This window comes from Malus sylvestris, chromosome 7, assembly GCF_916048215.2.
Source record: "Malus sylvestris chromosome 7, drMalSylv7.2, whole genome shotgun sequence".
Classification (NCBI taxonomy): Eukaryota; Viridiplantae; Streptophyta; class Magnoliopsida; order Rosales; family Rosaceae; genus Malus; species Malus sylvestris.
This window is the reverse complement of record NC_062266.1, coordinates 5137565-5163767: the sequence shown is the minus strand read 5'-3', so window position 1 is coordinate 5163767 and position 26203 is coordinate 5137565. Positions and strand designations below refer to the sequence as shown.

The 26203-nt window shown below is 38.7% G+C and overlaps 1 protein-coding gene across 1 annotated transcript; it reads right to left on the bottom strand.

The window, feature by feature from the left end:
• Nucleotides 1–1383: 1383 nt before the first annotated feature.
• Nucleotides 1384–24370, bottom strand: LOC126630768 (DNA gyrase subunit A, chloroplastic/mitochondrial-like). Its single transcript, XM_050300954.1, has 27 exons — nt 23788–24370; nt 23564–23633; nt 23405–23470; nt 22151–22252; nt 21621–21665; nt 21437–21535; nt 21247–21333; nt 20408–20478; nt 19900–20008; nt 19737–19799; nt 19515–19580; nt 19246–19334; nt 17908–17956; nt 16566–16652; nt 16223–16316; nt 8596–8666; nt 8412–8501; nt 7999–8124; nt 7717–7874; nt 5806–5887; nt 5539–5703; nt 5351–5452; nt 3000–3136; nt 2400–2520; nt 2246–2300; nt 2058–2157; nt 1384–1879 (listed from the first exon to the last, which is right to left on the bottom strand). The coding sequence occupies exons 1-27, from the start codon at nt 24342–24344 to the stop codon at nt 1765–1767; spliced, it is 2976 nt and encodes a 991-aa protein (XP_050156911.1). The 5' UTR covers nt 24345–24370; the 3' UTR covers nt 1384–1764.
• Between the last annotated feature and the right edge of the window lie 1833 nt (nt 24371–26203).

The window sequence follows — 26203 nt, the reverse complement described above, 5'->3', positions numbered from 1 at the left end:
CATAAGCACTTCAGGTGCTTTTGAAACTCAAAAATATTTTCTCTAAAAGAGCTTCCAGTCATTTTAAAAGTGCATCCAAACAAACCACATATGTATTCAATTATGATTGGATTTTAAATATTCTGAAAGATGAAATTTTAATGGATTCAAAGAGATTTTATGGTGTTTGTTTCCTAGGCATTAGGAAATCTTGCCTTAACCCCTAAGATTTCTAATGATTTCATCCATCACGTGGAGTGTATGAAACTTATTAAACTCCATGGATTTAAAACCCTGTTTTAAATATTTCAAAATCTCAATTCAATAATCCAAGAGACGAAAGGGGTTGCATCCAATTGAAAATTTAAAGGTTTTTAAAGGAGCTATAAATCCCTGAAGTTTGATGAAGGTCTAGCGGAGTTTCATGCACGTGTAAGATTTCAAAATATTAGGAAGAGAAGCCTGATGTTAATGCATTATTCGACAAGGGCGCAATAATGAAAATGAAAACGTTCCATGTAAATCACTCTCTAACTTTAGGGCCACATGTAGTATTTCTATTCTCCGAGGTGGGTTTGGTTTTCTTAAATTCATGTCTTTGTTAATCATTTTACCCTAAGGGTAATATTGTCCTTTACCACTAGGGTAAACTTTGAAATCTGAAGAGTAAATTGTAGTTATAATCACTTAACTTTAATTCAATTGGAGCAATGGTCCCTCAACTAAAAATTAATTACCATTGGTCCCTCAACTCATCAAAACGTGCAGCTATGGTCCCTCAACTAAAAATTAATTACCATTGATCCCTCAACTCATCAAAACGTGCAGCTATGATCCCTCAACTAAAAATCCATTATCATTGATCGCTCAACTTTAATTTAACTGGAGAAATGGTCCATTAACTTTAACCCAATTGTAGCAATGCGCCAAAGTCATCTGCAGGAGAAGCTTACATCCTGGCTGCAACAGATTACTTCTCCAAGTGGGCTGAAGCCATACCCCTGAAGGAAGTCAAAAAGGAAACTGCCGTCCGTTTCATCAAGGAACATATCATCCACCGATATGACGTGCCTCGCTACATTGTCACTGACAACGGTGGTCCTTCCAACATAACTCGTTGACACAAATTTTGACGTAGTTGACAAAAAGGACCATAATTACATACTTTGATGAGTTGAGGAACCTTAATTATATAAATGGTTATTCCTACATAACTTATTTTGATAAAATTTTGACAAAATTGACGAAAATGACTATTGCTACATATTTTGATAAGTTAAAGGACCAATAGTAATGAATTTTTAGTTAGGGGACCATTACTCCAATTTGATTAAAGTTAAAAAATCATTGCTACAATTTACTTATCTGAAAATAGTTAAAAGGGTAGGTTAAGCAAGGACACCCTTACCAGACGACCGATATCGATATTCATTAAATATAACTATTGCAATTTAAGGGACATCACAACAGTGGAGAAACTTTGTTTAGGGTTTAGCGCTACTAATTGGTCACCCTTCTCACCAGAATCCGGTCACCAAATTTGTGGCTTAGCTTAACCTGTACTGCTGTACATACATTTTAGCGCCACAACGCTGGCCAACACAACGATTGAATAGCGCCGCAAAAACCAGCCGGAACACAACGATTGATTAGCGCCACAAAAACCGGCCAGAACAAAACGATTGATTAGCGCCAAAACACCAGCCACAACAACAAAAAAAAGGGTTTGGCGCTACAAGTTGATCCTCCAATTTCTAAGAGCTATTCACTTGTTAAGGTTAGCAGTTAGCCATGTACGGCAGCTTCAACTTCTACCTCCTCAGGCTCCTCGTCCGTTGCTGACATTAACGAAGCAGACTGAATCTTTCCAGCATGATCAAGCCGCATCAAAATAACTCCCCTGAAAACATGTATATCGATACAAAATATGTGAACTAGCACAATTTCAACCATGGCCACATTAAGAGAGAACAAGGGTTTGACATTTTAACACATGCAAATCCTATTGTTCCATCATACTGGTATTTAAATCTAAATTTCAGAATATAAGGAAAGAAAATACTGAAGTTGAAGTTTACCTTGCATAGCGGGACTGTATTGAAATATCCCGCACCTTAATTCTGTTGACTGTGCCGCTTTGGCTTACTAGAACCACTTGTTCATCGCTTTCTCCATCTTCTGTTAATTTACATTTAAGTTAAAAACAGCTCAAGAGAACACCCGTAGCCATCGGAAAATAGACTACAAAGTAATTTACAAACATCACCTGCCACAGAGAACCCGACCACAAAAACTGCTGCCAAGCGATCCTCTAAGGCAAACTATTTAAGAGCAGTGAGAAAGGAATGAGCCCAAAAGCTGAAGACAAAGAACAGATCACAAAGCTTTCAAGAAAGAATTTTATATGATCATAAGCACACCTTGTACCCTATCAGACCAACCCTATTCAACCGGGAGGAGTGAAACCTGCTCAAGGGAACACGCTTTCCAAATCCACTCTCAGAAACAAATAATAACCACGGGCCCTTCAGACTTCTAGTACTGTGGAAAAAATCAACACAAAACATAAGATTAATGTATCAGATAATTCTGGTTACACTGCCTCTGGAGAATAATTGATTCCAATAACTCGGGTCAACTTTCCTTTAGGTGATGATAATTATATCATTGGTTACAGCTTTAACCCATGCTACTTTTAACCTCCTTCCGGCCATTTTTGTTTGCTCAATTTAAACTATTGGTTCTTGGTAATTATCCCACTAGGTACAAAATACCAACTCATGTTGAATGACTCTAACCCCGATTTTTTGCTAATCAACCCCTACCATAAATTAGGTTTACTTTACATCTTAATCTAACTACAGATTGGGTAAGTAACCCAATTATCCAGGAAAAAGCACTTTATTACTAGGTTTTGGTCAGTCAAGCTAACCCAGCACCCCTAAAGTCAAGTATCAAGCTGATCAACAATTAGTTAATGACAAGCGAGAAACAACTCATTTTACTGGTAAAGGAATTACGTGTCTTGGGGAGCTTCAGACACCCTCTCCAAGTCTTTCCACATAGCTGCTGGTATAATGTCCACGCTAGCCATCTTATCCCCCTCTCTAAGTCTCATGGCCACTGCACCCCTAGTGTTTCTCCCTTGTGCTCGAATCTGGTACAGAACATGAAAAGATGCAAAATGGTAAGTAAAGATATCCTTCAGGGATTTTTACATCAATTGTTAGATAAACTTTGTGATAAATCGGATTGGAGCACAGATAGTACTACCCATGTACTAGTTCCAATGATTTGGGACCTGCAAGATGATGGACACTTAAACATAAAAAGGGAACAAAAGTACAAGGGAGATACAAGATGACCCCAGGAAAGAGAATATAAATGCGAAAGTACAAGGGAGATAAACAAACTGATAAATCCTTGATCTTCCCTTCAAGAGTGTTCACATTAGACACCACGAGAAATTCCCCAGATAAAAACTCTTACAACTTCCCTAACCTCTATTTGAACTAAGCAACAGTAATGGCACAGCCTTGGCATCACTTGTCATCCGGTATAAAAAGGTCGTACCCAGTGCACAAGGCTCCCGCTTTACGCAGGGTCTGGGAGAGGTGAATGTCGGCTAGCCTTACCCCCATTTATGGAGAGGCTGCTCCCAAGTCTCGAACCCGAGACCTACCGCTCATGGGCGAAGGCACTTGCCATCGCACCAAGTGCGACCTCTACTTGTCATCCGGTATAAAGAAAGAAAAAAAAAGAAAGATATAAAGCTATCCATGAAGGCTAAATTAAAACACTGATAAAAGAACCGAACTCCAAATTCAGCTGCTATAAACTATAAAGCACTTGACGTAACATATGGATGACTTAGATCAAAGGTAATCACGATGCAGATGCATCTACAAAAAAAAATCATAGGGACATTGGTTTACTTGAATCTCTTGAAAGTAGCATAAGCATGACTGATATGAAACAACTTTTAAACCGAGTTTTTTACTAGGATATCCAGAAGTAGCATAATTATGACTCACATAAGTCTTCTAGAAACTGTTTACACCATCCTAGCATTGAAATTCTAAAATCATTTAGGTACTTTCTTTTTTGGTAAAGAATTTTAAAGTATTTTCTCACTTTCAAAACATATACAATTTTGGTAAGCACAAAAATTATCAAAATTGCACTCCACTTCTGCAGTCTTTTGTATCATTGCTTTCTGTACATACAAACAAACTACAGGAATTGATATAACAATACTGATATGTGAATAAGAAAACAAAATCAATCAAGGGTAACATTTTTTCAGAACTCTATTGGGAACCGCATGTATATCCTCGTATTTCTTCCTGTACCTTTCTTTCTAAAAGATTATATGAAGTGATGAATCTTACTTAACATTACCTATCATATCCAAACTTATTTTAAAGTAGTGTAAATTAACCATATTGTTTTACCCTTGCTCGACCACATAGGGGTGCAATAGGAATATCCGATTCATATCCAAAACTGAAATTCCGAAAAAAAAATCCAAAAATTTCAAAAAAGATGGGTTTTGGCCTGTTTTGTTTATCTATAAAAAAAAATAAAAAATGACTTCTTCGACTTGTCTTCCAGCTCAAACTAGCCAAGACTCCTAAGCCATTTCCTTTTATGCTACCAATTTCTTTTATGCTACGCTACTCAAAACTTGCATAACTCTATTGCATACACTTAATTATGTACTTAATTGACTTTGAATTTGTAATGCAATGTACTCAAATATGTAACTATTTTTTCAATTACAACTCCCTTGAATATATTAATACAAAAAAAGAGAATTTGAGAACTATAAAATTTTATACTATGTAGAGAGAGCAATGGAGATGACATATTTTTTTCTCTTGGTAATAGATGAAATCAGACAACTCCCATAATTTTGAAATTGCGAAATAATATGATTTTCGAAAAATACTGGATTCGGCATGAGTTTATGAACTTCCGAAATTCTCATATATTCCGATCCGATCCGACCGAAAATCAGGCCTATGACCTCCTTATATAAGTAGCAGTTTTGCATCAAAATAAAATAACAATTAGCAGTTTTGCAAGCTCCCATTTTTGCTGTCACAATGTGGCAAATCATGTTTCATGCAAACAATGATCAGAAATAAGTCCTGGACTTAAATAAAAAAAGAAATGATCTTCTTTCACTGGTCATGAATAACTACAGTGCCGCCTCATAGAGACGAAAAAAAAAAAAGTTGTAGTGGTACTAGTAATTATAAAATAGTAGTTAATAGTTTTAGTAGTAGTTGTAAAAGTAAAAATAATGTTATAGAGGTTTGAACTGCAAATGAATGTATGAACGAGATGGAAATTGCTGTATACTTACTATACCAGAGGAACTTAAGATGACCATTCCATTCTGAGAGGCCATTGCTACAAGGTCATCGTTTGTGCAGCAACGAACCCATTTTAGTTCATCACCAGGAACCTGTCATATAAATGATGAGCTGTGAGCCAAAAGAAAATTTTATGGATGACCAGTAATCAAGTCAAAAGCAGAGAAAGAGAACGAACCAATTGGATTGCTATGATTCCTGTTGACCTGATTGACGAAAAAGAACTCAAAGAGACCTTCTTGATGTATCCATTCACTGTAAGCATAAGTAGAAACTGATCTCCAGCAAATTCACTCACAGGAATAACAGAAGTAATCCTTTCACCATCTGACAGTGCTAAGATCTGGCTCCAGTGTAAAAACAATGATAATAATAAGTAACTTTTAAATGAATGTCTAGAAAAAAGGGATTGATTAGTAAAAGCCAAAGGTAAAAGGTAAATTACCTGAACCAATGGCGTCCCAGCAGCTGTGCGAGTGCATTCAGGAATTTTATATGCACGACCAGAGTAAACTGTTCCTTTATCACTGCAAATAACTTTCGTAAGTCATCCATCACCAAAATGTATCACAACTCTAATTCTGGAACCAGATGGACAACAGCAGATTCTTTGATAACTTTCATTGGGCAGGCCATAGGGCATGACACCAAGAACTAGGTTTGCAGTCTTTTAGGATTAGGAGCTCCCAAATCAAATACAACTACCTATAAAGAAAAGATTTCACCCAAGTGACACCCTTACAAGCACCAGTAAAAGCATTTAACGTTACAGAATGTCAAATCTACATTATTGATTGTCCATTGATGATTTATCAATATATTTTCAACAACTTGATATTTTCTGGGGTTCAGCATAAAGTAGGCTATAATTAGTAAATGCATACGGAACAAGTTGGAAACCTCTGAAAATCATTACTGTTTTTCAACTTCTGATATCCTATGTGACGACAGTAAACAATTAGATGCATAGGGGAATGTCATGATGCCCCTGACATAACCATACAAGGAACTAATCCATACTTAAAATCAAACCACATGGGGAACTAACACAAACATAGAGTATTGCAATATGAAGTGCAAGACAATAAAAACATGGTTAGAGGGAAATAATAAGGAGACTAGACATGCCAAAAATGAGTATATTAAACGGGCTAGAACCCAAGCTAAAGTCGGATGCATGTCACACAATCTATATACAATCAGCTTTCTCAGTTCTAGCCTTCTAGGTTAACTGGAATGCTGTAGGTTGTGATTAATAATCTGTTTCATGATTTAACATGTTTTATGCAACATCTTGTGTGTGTAGATTTTAATCCCTCTTAGTTGATCTTGTTTATCAATAGTCTCCAGTGTTATGCAAACTTATAAGATGATGCTATGCGAATATATGAGCCATGAAGTAAACACGCCACACACAAACAAAAAGAATTTAGCGCGGCTCGGCGAACTTTGCCTACTCCGATCTCTCTTGAGAAATCACTTGCACTACGGAGAATAACAACTCAATTGCAAGAACTTAGTGAAAATCTTAAGCTAAAGCCATAACCTTGCTTTAGATCTCTCTACCCTTGTATTCTCTTTAATGTTCTTGTGAATAAAACAGCCCCCAACAAGCCTATTTAGAGTACATAGACCGATGGTTACAAGCCTTACGAGTATAGGATTCCTAAATCCTTATAGAATAGGGAAAACTAACTTATTTCCTAATACTAACCTGACTGGACAAAGACATTGTTGAGAAACCGATGGCTTTTCCCGGATGAAATGAAAATTGGATTCATGTAACAAGAGAAAGATTTCCCATTCCTTAGCCGGAAAGATATGGATTACAAAGAAAACCTATTTCCCAATTCTTATGCGAAAAAACCCGTGCATATTCCTTTTTATCCTTTCCCAACACTGATTGGAAACATAATTATGAATAATCTAGGGAATGAGATCAGTATGCATTTTAAGTATGTTTCGTGTGCATGATACCTAAGTTCCTATGTGGTGGCATTGTGGTAATGAAGAAAAGTCATGTGCATGATTCGGCAACTATTCATGATTCCTAAGCTCCTACATGGTGGCAGTGAAGAAAATTCCAGTTGGTACAACAAAGGATATAGGGCCTTATAGTGTCTCATCATGTTGAATGATGTGAACCAACCATTGTGATATATAACATTGGTAATAAAAAGGACAATTGGATCTAATTTTACTTCTCCAAATACCCCTTTAGCAAAGGAAGTATTATGTTTTCAACGTCAACTGCACCACATTATGATGCTCAATGTACCACTTTACAAGTCCTCGAGTACAGATAGAGAGTATGTTAATCCTTCAAATCATTAGACAAAGTTAGGGAGAGAAGTACCTAAAGTATAGAACATGATCGTGCGCGCGACAAACAATAAAGTCTGACATTGCATCATTTACCCTCAATTTCCCAACAGATTTACCAATGGTTCCTCTATTTTGAAGATTGAAAGTGTTAGGTTTCATCCGCTTAACATAGCCCTTTTCACTGAAGGCCTGAAAATTATATGCCCAGAAAACTTGAAGAAAGAAATAAATGGTTTATTTTATTTTATATTTTTTTTCTTTGGAAAAAGGGCCAAAATATAAATTCCATGAAAAAGATGATATTAGCATGTACCAAAAGCATTTCTTCATTAGGAATAACATCTATGTCATCAACGTGGCCACCATCACTGTCCTCTAGCACGGAACGCCTCGGACTGGAAAACTTGCTTTTTAACTCGTTTGCTTCTTGTTCAATCAACTAATTGAAAGAAAGAAAGAAAAAAAGCATTGTAATTCAATCTGAACCATAAAGCTTTCATACATGTTTCTTTTTTTCAGTGCAGAATGCTTCATAAATGTTTCATAATAATGGGGACAAGATGAGTCCAACTGGGCCATAACCTTAGCCTAATTAGGCAGAGGTACGGCACAGGAGGTTAGCAATAAGAGGAAAATCAATAACATCCTATTACTATGTGACTGAAAAATAAGTAAATGCATAAACACCTTTGCAATACACGCAACCAATTGGAATTATATTTTTACCTGTAACATGGATTTCTTGCTTGACAATAGTTGTTCTAATTTTGAAATTTGCTCCTTTAATGATTCACTTTCATTTACAAACTTTTTCCTCTGCACAATATGAAGAATAGGATACGGAATTAAGAAGCAATGCATCTCATTAAGCAATCAAAAAATGCATTTGAATGGCACAACTGTTATGCACCTCAAGCTGGGTAATTCTTCTTAGGCTAATATCTAATATGGCTTCAGCTTGTTTCTCAGAAAGATTGAACTCTGTATAAGAGAATACGAGAAAAATATTAGTGCTTTCACACCTACAGCTGAAAAGCAGCCATCACAATTAAGTAAATGATATGAAAACAAACTGAAAAAGATATTCACCGTTAGTGAGAATAAGGAAACTTGGAAACCAGCTAAGGTGTAAGTTGACATATATTGCAGTTAGACATGTATATGGCTTCACGAATTATTGGGCACTTTTAAAACTAGCACATCCAACCCAAAATCAATTGGCAATGGACTGAGACTCAGAATTTTGTGGCTTCAGCTTGGGAAGTAGATTTTACCCACAGTTGATTAAGCTAGATATCCAATTGAGAAAAATGAAAAGAACATATCAGGTTATGGACCGAATACGGATTAAAGAGTACGCATTCCAGAGATGATAGAACTCCAAATACAACAACAACAACAACAAAGCCTTTTCCCACTAAGTGGGGTCGGCTATATGAATCTTAGAACGCCATTGCGCTCGGTTTTGTGTCATGTCCTCCGTTAGATCCAAGTACTCTAAGTCTTTTCTTAGAGTCTCTTCCAAAGTTTTCCTAGGTCTTCCTCTACCCCTTCGGCCCTGAACCTCTGTCCCGTAGTCACATCTTCGAACTGGAGCGTCAGTCGGCCTTCTTTGCACATGTCCAAATCACCGGAGCCGATTTTCTCTCATCTTTCCTACAATTTCGGCTACTCCTACTTTACCTCGGATATCCTCATTCCCAATCTTATCCTTTCTCGTGTGCCCACACATCCCACGAAGCATCCTCATCTCCGCTACACCCATTTTGTGTACGTGTTGATGCTTCACCATCCAACATTCTGTGCCATACAACATCGCTGGCCTTATTGCCGTCCTATAAAATTTTCCCTTGAGCTTCAGTGGCCTACGACGGTCACACAACACGCCGGATGCACTCTTTCCATCCAGCTCGTATTCTATGGTTGAGATCTCCATCTAATTCTCCGTTCTCTTGCAAGATAGATCCTAGGTAGCGAAAACGGTCGCTTTTTGTGATCTTCGCTAGATTGCTCCGGTCATTAGTGTGGATAAGTATATAAATGGATAGAGATAGGAAAGCAAACACAAGATGTACGTGGTTCACCCAGATTGGCTACGTCCACGGAATAGAAGAGTTCTCATTAATTGTGAAGGGTTTACACAAGTACATAGGTTCAAGCTCTCCTTTAGTGAGTACAAGTGAATGATTTAGTACAAATGACATTAGGAAATATTGTGGGAGAATGATCTCGTAATCACGAAACTTCTAAGTATCGGAATGTGGTGTCGTCTTGACTTGCCTTATCTGTCTCATAGGTAGATGTGGCATCTTCTCTGGAAGTACTCTTCCTCCATCCAGGGGTGGTATCTTTAACTGGTGGAGATGCACAAGGTAATGTATCAATTTCACTTGAAGCTTACTTGTAGTTTCAGGCTTGGTCAAGCGCGATACAAACCATGTAGTAGGAGTCCCCCAAGTCGCCGAGCTAGGGGGTCTGCTGAAAGAGGTGACAGACAAGGTAAGCAATCAGAGCTCCGACTGATTGTTCACCTTCTCCCCATCTTGCAGCAGCATGAAGGATAAAGAGAAGAAAAATGAGAAGAGATGATATGAGATACTTTTGCTTTTGAAGAAGTAACTTTCCACAGGCTTATTCTTGAACTGAGCTGGAGGGTTTTCTGGTTTCCTCCAGAGTATAAGGCCGACTGAAGAATTTGAGGGTCAAAACAAGTCCATCAAATCTAGAGTACGTTCCACCCTGCTGATATGGGATACTTATGGGATACTTTTGCTTTTGACAGAGTAATGGATGTATCGGCACGTGTGCTGTTACGCTTGTCTCCACATGCTTCCTTGTATCCTTCGCACTTGCCCTATCTGTTCCTCAAGCAAATGCGGAATCTTCCCTGGAAACATAAGATGTTGAAGATGAGTACTCGAGAGTAATGCCAGGTAAGTAATCAGGTAAGGGGTTCCAGGCAGTCAGTTCCTGGCTGGAAGCTTGATTCCAAGTGCTGACTGATTGCTCTCTTTCTCCTTGTCTTGCAGGTAAAAACAAGGCCAAAAGAAAAGACAGGGAAAAAGCATGATATAGGATACTCTTGCTTTTAACCCTGATGATATGAGATATTCTTGCTCTAGTATAGCTTGTTTGCAGAGGTATTATCGGGGGGAAAGAAAGCTGAATATTTCGAAAGGCTTCGTTGGGAGTGCCCTCTCAGATATGATGAAGGGTTGAGCATTTTTGCAGGTCTGCCTGTCCGTTGGGGATGGAGGTCGACATATATAGGAGTCTCCCTAACAACAAGTAGTAATGCTATTCCTTTACCCTGCTTGGTCATAGCACGGTAGTGGGAGCTGCCAGTTTCACATGTTTTAACTCTGTCAGAGCACTTTGAAAAAGTGGTCTGTGGTATCTGGCTCTCGAGATTCGGAGAACGATGCCTCTTCGATTTTTGAGAAAGCAATCATGCTGGGGGTCTGACTCTCGAGATTCGGAGAGCAGTGTCTCTTCGATTTTTGAGGAAGTAATCATGTTGGGAGTCTGGCTCTCGAGATTCGGAAGACGGTGCCTCTTCGATTTTGGAGCAAGCAATCTTGTTGAGAGTGTTTTCTCGAATGTGAGTAAAGGTTGGGCATGTTTGCTAGTCTACCTTGCCACGAAGCACAGAGGTTGACACACAGGGACTTTCCAATTATCCAGCAGTGGTACTGTTCCTTTACCCTTGTGGGTAATAATATGGTAGCTAGACCTTCAAAATTTATGTGTCTAAACTTTGTTAGTGTTGTTTCTTTGCTATTCTTTTACCTTTCTTGGTCAGAGCGATGTAGTGGGAGCTGCAAGCTTCACGTGCTCAACTTTGGCAGAGAACTTTGGCAAAGTTATCTGTGGTACCCATGAGTTATTGTTGCGTGTGGGAAGTGGGTGATTGAACAGTAAGATTCATGTGCTTTCTACTTCACCATAAGTCTTCGACAGAATGTCCATAATTTCTGCAAAGCTGAGTGTGCGTGTGACAGGTGCTGACAAGGCTAGAAAAGTAGGTGCCTCTTCGATTTCTGAGATCGGCCCTCGTGGTCTCTGAGCAGCCCAGCTTTTGAGAAAGCGAGCGCCTCTTCGATTGATTCGGAGAACGATGCCTCATCGATTTTTGAGAAAGCAATCATGCTGGGGGTCTGGCTCTCGAGATTCGGGGAGCAGTGTCTCTTCGATTTTTGAGAAAGTAATTATGTTGGGAGTCTGGCTCTCGAGATTCGGAGGACGGTGCCTCTTCGATTTTGGAGCAAGCAATCTTGTTGGGAGTGTTTTCTCGAATGTGAGTAAAGGTTGGGCATGTTTGCTAGTCTACCTTGCCACGAAGCACAGAGGTTGACACACAGGGACTTTCCAATTATCCAGCAATGGTACTGTTCCTTTACCCTCTCTTCGATTTTTAAGAAAGTAGTCATGTTGGGAGTCTGGCTCTTTAGATTCGGAGGACGGTGCCTCTTCGATTTTGGAGCAAGCAATCTTATTGGGAGTGTTTTCTCGAATGTGAGTAAAGGTTGGGCATGTTTGCTAGTCTACCTTGCCACGAAGCACAGAGGTTGACACACAGGGACTTTCCAATTATCCAGCAGTGGTACTGTTCCTTTACCCTTGTGGGTAATAATATGGTAGCTAGACCTTCAAAATTTATGGGTCTAAACTTTGTTAGTGCTGTTTCTTTGCTATTCTTTTACCCTTCTTGGTCAGAGCGATGTAGTGGGAGCTACAAGCTTCACGTGCTCAACTTTGGCAGAGAACTTTGGCAAAGTTATCTGTGGTACCCATGAGCTATTGTTGCGTGTGGGAAGTGGGTGATTGAACAGTAAGATTCATGTGTTTTCTACTTCCCCAGAAGTCTGACAGAATGCCCATAATTTCCGCAAAGCTGAGTGTGCGTGTGACAAGTGCTGACAAGGCTGAAAAAGTAGGTGCCTCTTCGATTTCTGAGATCGGCCCTCGTGGTCTCTGGGGAGCCCAGCTTTTGAGAAAGCGAGCGCCTCTTCGATTTCTGAGATCGGCCTTCGTGGTCTTTGAGCAATCCAACTTTTGAGAAAGCAAACGCCTCTTCGATTTCTGAGCAGGCGCCTCTTCGATTTCTGAAGCTCCGTCAAGTGCAGATTTTTATAGGGGCTGGCATTAAGTTCCAAAGCACACTTGAATCTCCACCAGTAGAAGCTTCATTCTTGCACTTCTAAGATCTTGATTTGTCCGACCTCTTCTCTCTTCAACACCTTTGAAAATGTCTGGCCCCTCCGACCGTCGTTTTGACTTGAACCTTGTTGAAGAGCCAGCCCCGCCTTCTCCAAACAACATATGGCGCCCATCATTCGTCTCCCCTACTGGTCCTCTTACCGTTGGGGATTCCGTGATGAAGAATGATATGACCGCTGCGGTAGTGGCCAGGAACCTTCTCACTCCCAAAGATAACATACTACTTTCCAAACGGTCTGATGAGTTAGCTGTTAAGGATTCGCTGGCTCTCAGTGTTCAGTGTGCAGGTTCTGTGTCTAATATGGCCCAACGCCTATTTGCTCGAACCCGCCAAGTTGAATCATTGGCGGCTGAAGTGATGAGTCTCAAACAGGAGATTAGAGGGCTCAAGCATGAGAATAAACAGTTGCACCGGCTCGCACATGACTATGCTACAAACATGAAGAGGAAGCTTGACCAGATGAAGGAAACTGATGGTCAGGTTTTACTTGATCATCAGAGATTTGTGGGTTTGTTCCAAAGGCATTTATTGCCTTCATCTTCTGGGGCTGTACCGCGTAATGAAGCTCCAAATGATCAACCTCTAATGCCTCCTCCTTCTAGGGTTCTGTCCAGTACTGAGGCTCCAAATGATCCCCCTCCGGTGCCTTCTCTTTCTGGGGCTCTACCGATTGCTGAGACTTCTCCTAAGCAACCTTTGTGAAGGCTCTCTCTTGTGTGTTTATTTTGACTCATGTATATGTACATATTTGTAGCTTATCGGGGATATTAATAAATAAGCTTTCCTTCATTTCAACGTATTGTGTTAAATACACCAAAGCCTTCTTCGCTAAGTTCTTTGAATTTTCTTTTGTTGAAGCTTGTATGTTGAAGCTTTTTGAGTGGAGCATGTAGGTTGGGGTAGTGTTCCCTTAATTTCCCGAGTGAGGAAAACTTCTCGGTTGGAGACTTGGAAAATCCAAGTCACTGAGTGGGATCGGCTATATGAATCTTAGAACGCCATTGTGCTCGATCCTGTGTCATGTCCTTCGTTAGATCCAAGTACTCTAAGTCTTTTCTTAGAGTCTCTTCCAAAGTTTTCCTAGGTCTTCCTCTACCCCTTCGGCCCTGAACCTCTGTCCCATAGTCGCATCTTCTAATCGGAGCGTCAGTAGGCCTTCTTTGCACATGTCCAAACCACCGTAACCGATTTTCTCTCATCTTTCCTTCAATTTCGGCTACTCCTACTTTACCCCGGATATCCTCATTCCTAATCTTATCCTTTCTCGTGTGCCCACACATCCAACGAAGCATCCTCATCTCCGCTACACCCATTTTGTGTACGTGTTGATGTTTCACCGCCCAACATTCTGTGCCATACAGCATCGCCGGCCTTATTGCCGTCCTATAAAATTTTCCCTTGAGCTTCAGTGGCATACGGCGGTCACATAACACGCCGGATGCACTCTTCCACTTCATCCATCCAGCTTGTATTCTATGGTTGAGATCTCCATCTAATTCTCCGTTCTTTTGCAAGATAGATCCTAGGTAACGAAAACGGTCGTTCTTTGGTATTTCTTGATCTCCGATCCTCACCCCTAACTCGTTTTGGCCTCCATTTGCACTGAACTTGCACTCCATATATTCTGTCTTTGATCGGCTTAGGCGAAGACCTTTAGATTCCAACACTTCTCTCCAAAGGTTAAGCTTTGCATTTACCCCTTCCTGAGTTTCATCTATCAACACTATATCGTCTGCGAAAAGCATACACCAAGGAATATCATCTTGAATATGTCCTGTTAACTCATCCATTACCAACGCAAAAAGGTAAGGACTTAAGGATGAGCCTTGATGTAATCCTACAGTTATGGGAAAGCTTTCGGTTTGTCCTTCATGAGTTCTTACGGCAGTCTTTGCTCCTTCATACATATCCTTTATAGCTTGGATATATGCTACTCGTACTCCTTTCTTCTCTAAAATCCTCCAAAGAATGTCTCTTGGGACCCTATCATACGCTTTTTCCAAATCTATAAAGACCATGTGTAAATCCTTTTTCCCATCTCTATATCTTTCCATCAATCTTCGTAAGAGATAGATTGCCTCCATGGTTGAGCGCCCTGGCATGAACCCGAATTGGTTGTCCGAAACCCGTGTCTCTTGCCTCAATCTATGCTCAATGACTGTCTCCCAGAGCTTCATTGTATGACTCATTAGCTTAATACCCCTATAGTTCATGCAATTTTGTACGTCGCCCTTATTCTTGTAGATAGGCACCAAAGTGCTCGTTCACCACTCATTTGGCATCTTCTTCGTTTTCAAAATCCTATTGAAAAGGTCAGTGAGCCATGTTATACCTGTCTCTCCCAAAAGTTTCCACACTTCGATTGGTATATCGTCTGGGCCTATTGCTTTTTTATGCTTCATCTTCTTCAAAGCTACAACCACTTCTTCCTTCCGGATTCGACGATAAAAAGAGTAGTTTCTACACTCTTCTGAGTTACTCAACTCCCCTAAAGAAGCACTCATTTCATGTCCTTCATTGAAAAGATTATGAAAATAACCTCTCCATCTGTCTTTAACCGCGTTCTCTGTAGCAAGAACCTTTCCATCCTCATCCTTGATGCACCTCACTTGGTTTAGGTCCCTTGTCTTCTTTTCCCTTGCTCTAGATAGTTTATAGATATCCAACTCTCCTTCTTTGGTATCTAGTCGTTTATACATATCGTCGTAAGCCGCTAACTTAGCTTCTCTGACAGCTTTCTTCGCCTCTTGCTTCGCTTTTCTATACCTTTCACCATTTTCATCTGTCCTCTCCTTGTATAAGGCTTTACAACATTCCTTCTTAGCCTTCACCTTTGTTTGTACCTCCTCATTCCACCACCAAGATTCCTTTTGGTGTGGGGCAAAGCCCTTGGACCCCAAACATCAAGGAAACGTGAAATAACAAAATTGAAAAACATGATTAGATTAACCGTTGCTGAATTGGAATTCTAGCCTATTACAGAAAAAGTCTCACTAAGTGAGGCACAAATGAAAATTTACCCCTAAAACCCAAGTTAGACAAAAATAAAAGCTCACTGAAAGGTTCTGACTGGTTAAACCATCACTTTCCATAACTTTTGTTGCACTAAACCCCAAATAAGTGCCAAAAAATTATCATCTTAGCAAGGGTAAGTCTCACCACAGAAGCAAGAAAACATAAATACCGCAAAAATTATAAATCCAAAAAACATAAGTTTAATGACAATGACAGAATATCATGTCTCAGTTCTTTTCAAGCATAACTTATCTACTTAAGTTGATGACAAGAGAACACCCAAAAACATAGGGCAACTAACCAGTCCTTAAACCAGCTGATGCAATTGCATTGCTCGAAGCTTCCCTTAGTATACGAATTACTGCATCCAAATTATCAAGGCCCACAACAATGCCCTATTTAAACAAGAACATACATATGAACAATGAGTCTGTAGTGTTGTGGCATAAATATGGATATATCTAAGTAGAGTCACAATAACATAGCAGTGCATAAAGACAAGCTAGAATAATATGAATGAAGTCTTCTCCAAGTTCTCACCTGTGGTTTAAAGCACACATACATGGATGTCCAAAAATCCCTTTATTATCATTATGACAACTTAAGAATAAAATTCATTAGAATTAGGAAAAAGAATAGCATACCTCAACAATATGTCTTCTGTCCTGTGCTTGTGAAAGTTTGAACTTAGCACGTCTCTCAACAACAGAGCATCTGAAGTCTAAGAATGCCTGTCAACATTTAATAAACAAAGTAACACTGAGCACAGCCTTAACATTTAAGAAATTGAGAACCTTGTATCAGGACAAGTACCAATATCTTAAAGCTAGAATATGATACTCTCTAAAAGACAATGATTGAAAATAGATTAATCTTCAACACTTAGGAGTTAGGAGTGATGAGCCAAATTAGGAGAGGTTCCATCATAAAACCAATTGGCAATATGGGGAGTAACCCAACCTCGTATAAACCCTTGCATGGTTTGGTCCCTCACCAATGTGGAACTTTGTCCTCACATTCTCACATGATGAACCAAATATCAACCATTAGTTGCATGCTTTAGAACCAAAAAGAATAGAGGTAAATGAAAAACAGTAACAAGATAGGTTTGAGTTAAGAAAATTTATCCAAGCAGTTACAATAAAATCATTGCAAATCAAATCAGACATCTAAATTTCCCAATGACTGCTGTGCTGACTAGATTTATAATAGGAGCAGGGGAACTAAATGGCTAACTAGAAAAACCTGGAGCCTCAAGGATCTGAACTACCCAACCCGTACAAGTGAAATATTTCTGAATTTTGAGAACGTTTGCCTTTAATGCAAGTATAGTTTGTCAAGGAACCAGCCCACCTACTATGTACTGAATTCAGTTACAATTTGGAGATAGTTTAAATATAAGGAATAGGAATTTGAATCACTTTGATTCCTTAGTTACCACTGTTTACTAAAATATGGTTAAGGGAATCATTTTCATTCCTAAATTTTGCCCTGCATGTACTTACACGCAAGGAATCGGAAAAGTTCAAGTTTTCCTTAAAATCCGTAATCAAATACCTAAACATAAGGAATTAGATCGACTAGGAAGGACTCGTTGATCTGATTCCCTTTCCTTGCTTCTTCTATTTTTAAGCTCTCCTATTAGTTCATTTTTCCATTTCCGTTAAGTAAGCATGCCCTCGGTGCAAAACCATGAAACCGAAATAAATTCAACTATCAAGTATCCACTAATGAAACGACATCAGCCCCTATCCTAATGAAACAACATCAACCCAATTAGCATTAATGAATTCTTAAGGGGAAAAAGGAATCAACATTTTCTTAAAAGAATTTACCACAATAAACCAAAACAGTCAGGTTTTCCAAGAGAAATTTTGAAGAAAATTTTTGTTTAAGCATTATATTTTCTATGATATTATTATATGCATGAGTGAGAAAATGGAACAGTGCTTGGGCATGCATGCTATAGAGTCCAAACATACGTACCTGCAGCAATTCCTTTAGACCCATCTGCTTAGGTTGCCCATTATGAATACTGTGAATGGTAAAAAATACTAAATGAAAATCCAAGTAATGTGATGAATCATGTGCGCAGAAAAGTTTAATAAGAAAAATACAATGTAATTTTCAAAAAGAGAAAACCGAAGTTCACGAACACCAGAATCATTTAGAAGGAAGAAATTCAGCCCATCGGATTGTTTATTAATATATTGTGTGACATTGCAATAAAGGCTACATTGGACACTTCACCAGTTTGGTTCTAAACAACTTCCCAATGATACAAGAATAGATGATGTCAAATCCAAAGATATGACATCGATATGAAAATTGAAAATATTTGACAATATTTCGCTGATATTTCTGCTTTATAATGAAGAACTAATGGCAGTTTACAGCCATCCGATGCAAGCATAGTCGACAAGTGTTCCACAACTTCACAGATTTAATTACCTTGTGTTTGTCTGAGTCTATCTCCCAAAGCCTGCTTCAATCTCAAACTCAACGGCCTAAAGTCTAAAATCATTACTTTGGATTGAACCCTTCTCATTTTGCAATAAGACATGTGTAGTTGGTTGTTGCATTTATCACCCAACCTTTTGAACATTACAAAAGCTTTCATTAAATTTGCCTCCAAGAGATCCCGAGTTCCGACTCCCAACAACATTAGAACAAATACAATGACAACCCATAAGGCCCTGGGCCTTGAAAATGATGGCTTTGTGTGTAATGTTATCAGACAGCCTTGTAAACCACTACAACATTTGAGAATTTTTTTTTACAGGTTTTAACTGAAATAACTTAATCCAACAACAATAGACTAATTTCATTTTCCTTACGAAATTAGTGTACAAATAGGAGTTCCAACCATGTATCTTGGTTCCTTGAAGTCAAAACATTTGAGTAAAAATCAGTTAGTTTCAATTTTAGCTCAAAAAATCAGCTAGAGCTGTTTAGGAAAAAAGGGGAATTGTTATTGGCACTCCAAAATCTCATTTTGCACTCCAAACTTTCTATAATTAGAAAGAAAAATACACTTGGGAGGAGTGTAGAATGAGATTTTTGAAGTGCTAATAACAGTTCCTGAACTGTTATTAGCACTTCAAAAATCTCATTCTACACTCCTCCCAAGTGTATTTTTCTTTCTAATTATAGAAAGTTTGGAGTGCAAAATGAGATTTAGCCGACCCCACTTAGTGGGAAAAGGCTTTGTTGTTGTTGTAATAACAGTTCCTGAAAAAATTATTTACACCAGTCAAGAACCAAGAGCCAGAAATTTTAACTCTCGACCCGCATTCGTAGTTATTGAGAAAAGAAACCACTCACCCCACCATGTTACAACTAAAACTGCATTGAAGAGATGTGAGGCGATAGAGATTATTTAAAACAATTGATGGGTCGGATCCTCGCTTGAGCTGAAAAAAGGATGTAAACAGATCACTATCAATTGCAGAATAATTGTTTTTGTATTTGACAAGAACTGCAGACCCATTTTACAAACTAAATTTCCCAAAGTATGTGAGTTCTTAAGCATGTTTGTATTTAAAATCTACAAACCACACAGAGCAACACACGGCATAAAACTAATTTCATACCTCAATGACTACACGCATTCCAGAACGATCACTTTCGTCCCTAATATCACTTATGCCTTCTAAAATCTGAAGGGAGAAAAAGAAAAAAAATAATTTAAGAAAAGGGAAACATCAAAAGAAATAAAAAGGCGACAACAGTTAACAACAATGTATGACCTTTTTACTTTAAGTGAAGAATTCAGAACTTTTGAAATGATCGTTTGCTACTTGCAAGAATGTCACCTTATTTTCCACAAGTTCCGCTATCTTCTCCACAAGAGCTGCTTTGTTGGTTTGGTAAGGGATCTGATTTATTCACAGAGCACAATCAACAAAACAAGTAACTCTTTGATGAAAACTAAGACTGCATATTTAGTGCAAACTATACAATGACCAAGATGGTTACCTCTTTTATAATAACTGCATTTCTCTTTGTTTTAGAATCAAGCAATTCAACATCAGTTTTCCCTCTTACAACAATACGTCCTTTTCCGGTTCGATATGCATCTAAGATTCTTCAAGAAATAAGCATATATCCAAAATTAATGAATGCATAAGGAAGCAGCCAGCTAAGAAGAAGGGATAATTATGCCACCATGGCATTCCTATATTTCTCTCATAAACTTATTTGATATCTTCAATCACAGTAGGTACACTATTCTTCCTATGTCATTCAGAAAATGTAATAAAACTGTCTGCATACAAACTACAAACATAGCCATATCCATGAAAATAACAGCAAGTGTGATATCACCACTTCCATCAAACTATTCAAACGAAAACGTTGAAAATGATAAGAACTAGTAAAAACCAAGGAAAGAGCTATTAAAAGGAGGATGCTATCCATACTTCATCTGAGCATATTACAATAGATCATGTTTCTAATTGCAAATTATTAACTGGTTCCCACTTACCCAAGGTTGCCCATAATCAGTCCTCCAGTTGGAAAATCGGGTCCTGGCATGTATTCTAGTAATTCTTGCAACTACCACAGGGAAAACAAAGTGTCAAAAATTCAAAAGACAAAATGAAAGGGAAAATGAAGAAAAAACAAAAACAAAATAGAATTAGTGGAAATTAAAGATCTCTTTAGTTAAATCGAGGGTTGAGAATATCCCCATTCAAATCTCTTACTTCAATGAAGAAAAGTGACAGCAATGCTATAGTCATACTTAAACGTTAATGTGTATGGCACAATAATGAGATGCTTTAATATCAAAGTTTCAAATCATCCTAATAAATGGCTTAACTTCAAGAGCAATTTGAAAGATATCAAAGCCCACTGTAGCCCATGGTTATATTCGTAATTGCTGCATTTCTACAAATCAAAAGAAGTACTTTTGAATGGAGAATAGGTTATAAGTCTGTTTGAAAGAACAAGGGTTCCTGCACCTATATAGGATGAAAGTATATCCATCAACCTCGTCAATGGAATAGGAGCTGCCACTGTGTGAGGAAAAGATAGAAACAATAATGTGGCTGGAGATAAAAGAAGAGACGGTCGAGCTCTGTTACAGTTGGCTTTTGTTAACGGACTCAATTTTGTTATTTACAATGAAAGTCTTTTCAGGAACAACAAATTGTGATAGTCATTTGAATGATACAGCACATTTTTATAAGTATTATCAACATGCACTATGAACCAATTGAAAACTTAAAGTACAACAGAACTTCTATTTTCCAAAGGAATAACTGTAATATACCTACACGTAAACATGAAAAGGATAAGAGAAAAAAAAAATTCACCACTTACCGTGGCTTCTGGATTGTGAATTAACACGCTAAGAACATCTACCAATTCCCCAAGATTATGTGGAGGAATGTTTGTTGCCATGCCGACCTGAAAATATATTTACCGATGCGAATATAGAATTACTGAAGAAGAACAAAACAGAGGCAGCAGCTTTTGATTATGAAGGACAATTTAATCTTAAAAAAATTACCGCAATCCCAGAAGCACCATTCAGTAATAAAGTTGGAAGTCGAGCAGGTAAAACTGATGGCTCTTTTTGTGAATTATCAAAATTTGGAGTAAAATCAACCTGCACCACGTTATTCACATTGTTCACAAACATATTAATGATGTAAGTATATTAGCTGTATGACTAGATAATGAATGGCTCTGACCGTATTTTGATCTAAGTCTGCCAATAGCATTGCTTCTGTCAGTGCCTGCAAAAATAAGCATATTAATGACGATTTCTAAAGATGAATACATTCCTTACAAACGCAAATCCTATAGGAGAAAGGGGACTGATTGAACGACTAATGCACCCTAAATATCAGCATGCCTGCTACAATATCATGTCATAACTTTAATGGTTATCCGTAACAGATTTTTTAGGGCCTGAATAATGACTTTTAAGAAAGAGTATTACTGATGATGGAAACTATTCATGATGGTTGATGGCACATTTACTTGGACAACCAGCTATGTAGCAAGAGAGGTGGTCATGGAAAAAGCAAATGAGATGGGGAGGGGGACGCGAGAGAGAGAGAGAGAGAGAGAGAGAGAGAAAAACGGAGAGAGAGGTTGACCGATTGCTGAAGTAAACATGTATGATAAAGATCTTAATATTCATTCCAATATCATAAATATAAGAATAGCCTGTAAGAACCAATATGGTATTCAAGGTAACTACAGCATATGAACATACTTCCAATCTGCATTCCGTGTAACGCATGGCAGCTGCAGGATCAGCATCAATAGAACCAAAATTCCCATGCCCTTGGATTAGTGGGAATCGTAAGGAGAAATCCTGGAAAATTATGATTCAAGGAAATTAGAACACTTGAATTAACTAATTACGGTTTGATCACATCAGAATTCAGCAAAGAAAAAGAAAATTAAAGAGAAAATTCAGCATAATCCAGAAGCTGGAATTTCTGGAAACGAGGTTTCCTTAAGTAATGGCATTTTATTGTAATGACATTAAGGGGACATTCCCAAGTGTACTAGCATACAGACATTAATATCCATAAAGAGAGAAAATCAAAAGATGCAGCAAAGGATGGTGTAGCCTTTCTTGTACATTCAAAGAGTTATCAATGACGTTGAGCTTCTGTTCTCCAAATTGATTATTCTACCGTCAAAATCTATTTTTCTTTCCAACCATAAATACCAAAGATGTGCGAGTTTGTTGGTAAGAAAAAAAAATTCATAAGCAATCCACCAAGAGCAGAAGGAAAAATAACCCACAGAGCCACATCTGTATGAAGAAATTAAGATTGAACAAGGCACCGCACCCTTCCAATTTAGTGTAAATGGTCAACAGGGGAAAAAACTCTATTAAAAAACAAAATAACATATACTGGACATGTTATCCACCAAAACAACACGTCAACATAACCTGAACAGCAAAGGAAACAGTACACTTTCTCTCATAATCGGAACAAAAAACTACAAATTGCAAGCCTGATTTCCATTCAGTTACATAATAAAATAACGTAGAACAAAACTCAATGACACAGAAGCCAAAAGTGAGGACCAAAATCTGACTTTTTTCCCAATAACACCTCAATCCCCACTTCACTATAATTCTCCAAATCCTCTTTTCCATCAAACATTGAGCAAAGTTGTTTCTCAATATATATTGCGATTACACTTTTCAATAAACTTACAATGTCATCCAGAAAGAAATATTAAAAAAAAAACAAGACAGGCACACAAAGAACCCCAAAATGAAGAAAGAACATATTCAAACGTTTCGGAATAGTTCTATAGAAACTAACTCCTAAAGTTGAGAAAACTCAAAATTTGTAATAAATGAGAAAAATGAAACACTACAAGGAGGCTATCCAGAAAAAATAGAGCACATAAGTTGCGGTATTTTGTACATCCACAACTAGCTTTTCCATTTTAACTTTAGCAATGTATTCACTTGTGGGTTAATAGGAAATGCTATAGTTACCTGAGCCATTCGCACCAACGAATCATACACAGCAGTGTCTCCATGGGGATGGAATTTTCCTAGAACCTGCATTAAAGCGTGATGATATATGTTAAGCGTAAATGTAAAGATACCGGGCTTCAATTAAAAGAAACAAAAAGGTCTCGGAATATCAATAACCTCTCCAACAACTCTAGCACATTTCTTGAAGGGTTTCCGCGACACAATACCCAATTCGTGCATTGCATACCTGTAGTTTGAGAGATATGCAGAATATGAGGCATCAATCTGAGTCTCTGACTAATAATTAGTTAAGATGCCAAAAATTACTAGGGTTATTAACCATTTCCTTTCCCTACAACTTCTCTCGGAAACCAGACAAAGTATAATCAAACAACACTTACAAAATCCGGCGGTGCACGGGCTTCAAACCATCACGAACATCAGGCAGGGCGCGGCCGAGCAGGACAGACATAGCGTAGGCCATGTAGGCTTCAGTGGCCTCCTTGTGGAGCTCAACACGGACAATCCTTTCGCTATTCTCGCCTATGTCCTTGACCAGCACACTCCCGTTCCCATCTTGCCCCTCGACAGGGTCCTCCCTCTGGGATTCGTCAAGGAGCGTCGCTTTAATTGGGCGGACGCGGGTCCTGGGGCGGGAGGATGATGCTGAAAGGAAGCGGAGCTCCGAGAGGTTGTGGCGGAGACCGGAAAGTCGGGTCGGGTTGAGCGGGGCGGCGAGGCGGTAGCCGAGGATGGAGGAAGACAAGCGGAGACGGGAAGCTAGGGCCATGGTAGGGGGGTGGAGGGAGACTGAGGGTTTCATAGAGATAGAGCAGAAGGCGCCATTTGGGTTTTGGGGGGTTTTAGACTCTAATCTAAAACCCTGGCTTTGCGAAATGCTTTTGGAATTTCGAGGTTCTTGCGCGCCAAGATGGATGGGGTTTCGATTGGGAAGCATGCACGTGACTTTCTAGCCGGAAAAGTTTTAGGGCGCGTTTACTAATCCGTAATCAGATTTAGCGGAATTGAATTGAGGGGGAATTGGAATGAGTTGGAATCAGAATTGGATTCCTGTTGAAGTTGTTTACCAAAATTGTTTGGAATCGGAGTAGAAATGACAGTGATCTATATAAACTATTTACTAATTCATATGAATCGGAATAAAATCTAATATAATTACTAATGTACCCTTGCTTAACTAATTTATTTTATTTGCTAATTATTTTTTATAAAACTTTTACTCTTTCATTTTTTTTTTGTAGAGATAACTTTTTTTTAATAAAACTTTTAGTACAAATTTAATATGAAACAAGAATTTTTTATTTGCTTCTTCATATTTGAGAAGACTCTCACCCTAATTTATTTCCTCTCCTCTCTCTCCCCCACTCCCTAATCTTTCTGAGCAACCGACGCTCTCACCCACACCATCCTCTCCAATACCCACCACCACCACCATCTCTCCTCCCTCATCTCCTCCCTCATCTCCTCCCCCATCCTCTTCTCTGTCACCCTCCACCGCCTCAACTCACTCCCCCTCATCCACAAGACTCTCCTCATCGCCAACCACGTTCTCTCTCATCCTTCTTCCCTGCCATTCGTGGCTGTTCACCAAATCCTCGATGACAAACGCCTTGGGGAATAAGGGTCTGCCGTTCACACCAATCCAAGCAATCAATTTCTGACTTGCATCCTCAAATTGGTCCGCAACATTCGCATAAAGAAGGGTCTGTCGTTCCAAGGCTCATTCAGGAAGAAAATGACTCAACCCGGTGCTCCACCTGGGTTTGCAGTGTGTAAGGGCGGTGTCGTGGTGGTGGTCAAGGTGTAAGGAGTCGGCGGATGAGAAACGAAGGAGAGGGTGCGCTACTAGTGGAAGGTATAAGGGTATTTTTGGTAGAAATGTTTGATTCCAGAAGGAGGCTTCATCCGGGAATTCAATTACCACCTCCATGTAGGTAATTGAATTCCGGAAGACTAAGGAGTTTGATTCCGGATTTTAAATGGGTCCCACTTACTTTTTCATTCCCTACCTGTTAGTAAACGCCGGAATGGTTCGGGAGGAATGTGATTCCGTTTCTTTCCATTCCTTTCCCGTTTGGTAAACACGCCATTAGGCTAATACGTACATTTTCTTCCTTCGTAACATAACCGTCAATTAAGATGAGCATGGGGTGGATTAGTCGAGTTAGATCTCAACTCCTTGGCCAACTCAATAGTCTCAAGTTGGCTTTGATGAAATTCATTTTCAATCAAGAAAATAGACAAACTAACCCTTCTAAATCACTCTTAAGCTAATTAGGTCGAGTGAGTTCAACTAGGGGTGGGCATCGGATGACTCGGCTCAGTTTCGACCTGAAACCATTGGCTGACCCAATATCCTCGGTTTGAAATTATTTCAAGAGTAAATTGTAGTTATGGTCCCTTAACTTTAACTCAATTGGAGCAATGGTCCCTCAACTAAAAATTTATTATCATTGGTCCCTTAACTTATCAAAACGTGCAGCAATAGTACCTCAACTTTAATTCAATTGGAGAAATTGTCCCTTAAAGTTAACCCAATTGTAGCAATGATCCTTCCAACATAACTCGTTTTAACAAAAAAAATTGACGTAGTTGACGAAAATGACCATAATTACACACTTTGATGAGTTGAGAGATCCTAATTGTATAAATGGTCATTCCAACATAAGCTTTTTTGACAAAATTTTGATGAAATTGATGAAAATGACTGTAGCTACACATTTTGATAAGTTGAGGGACCAATGGTAATGGATTTTTAGTTGATGAACCATTACTCCAATTTGATTAAAGTTGAGA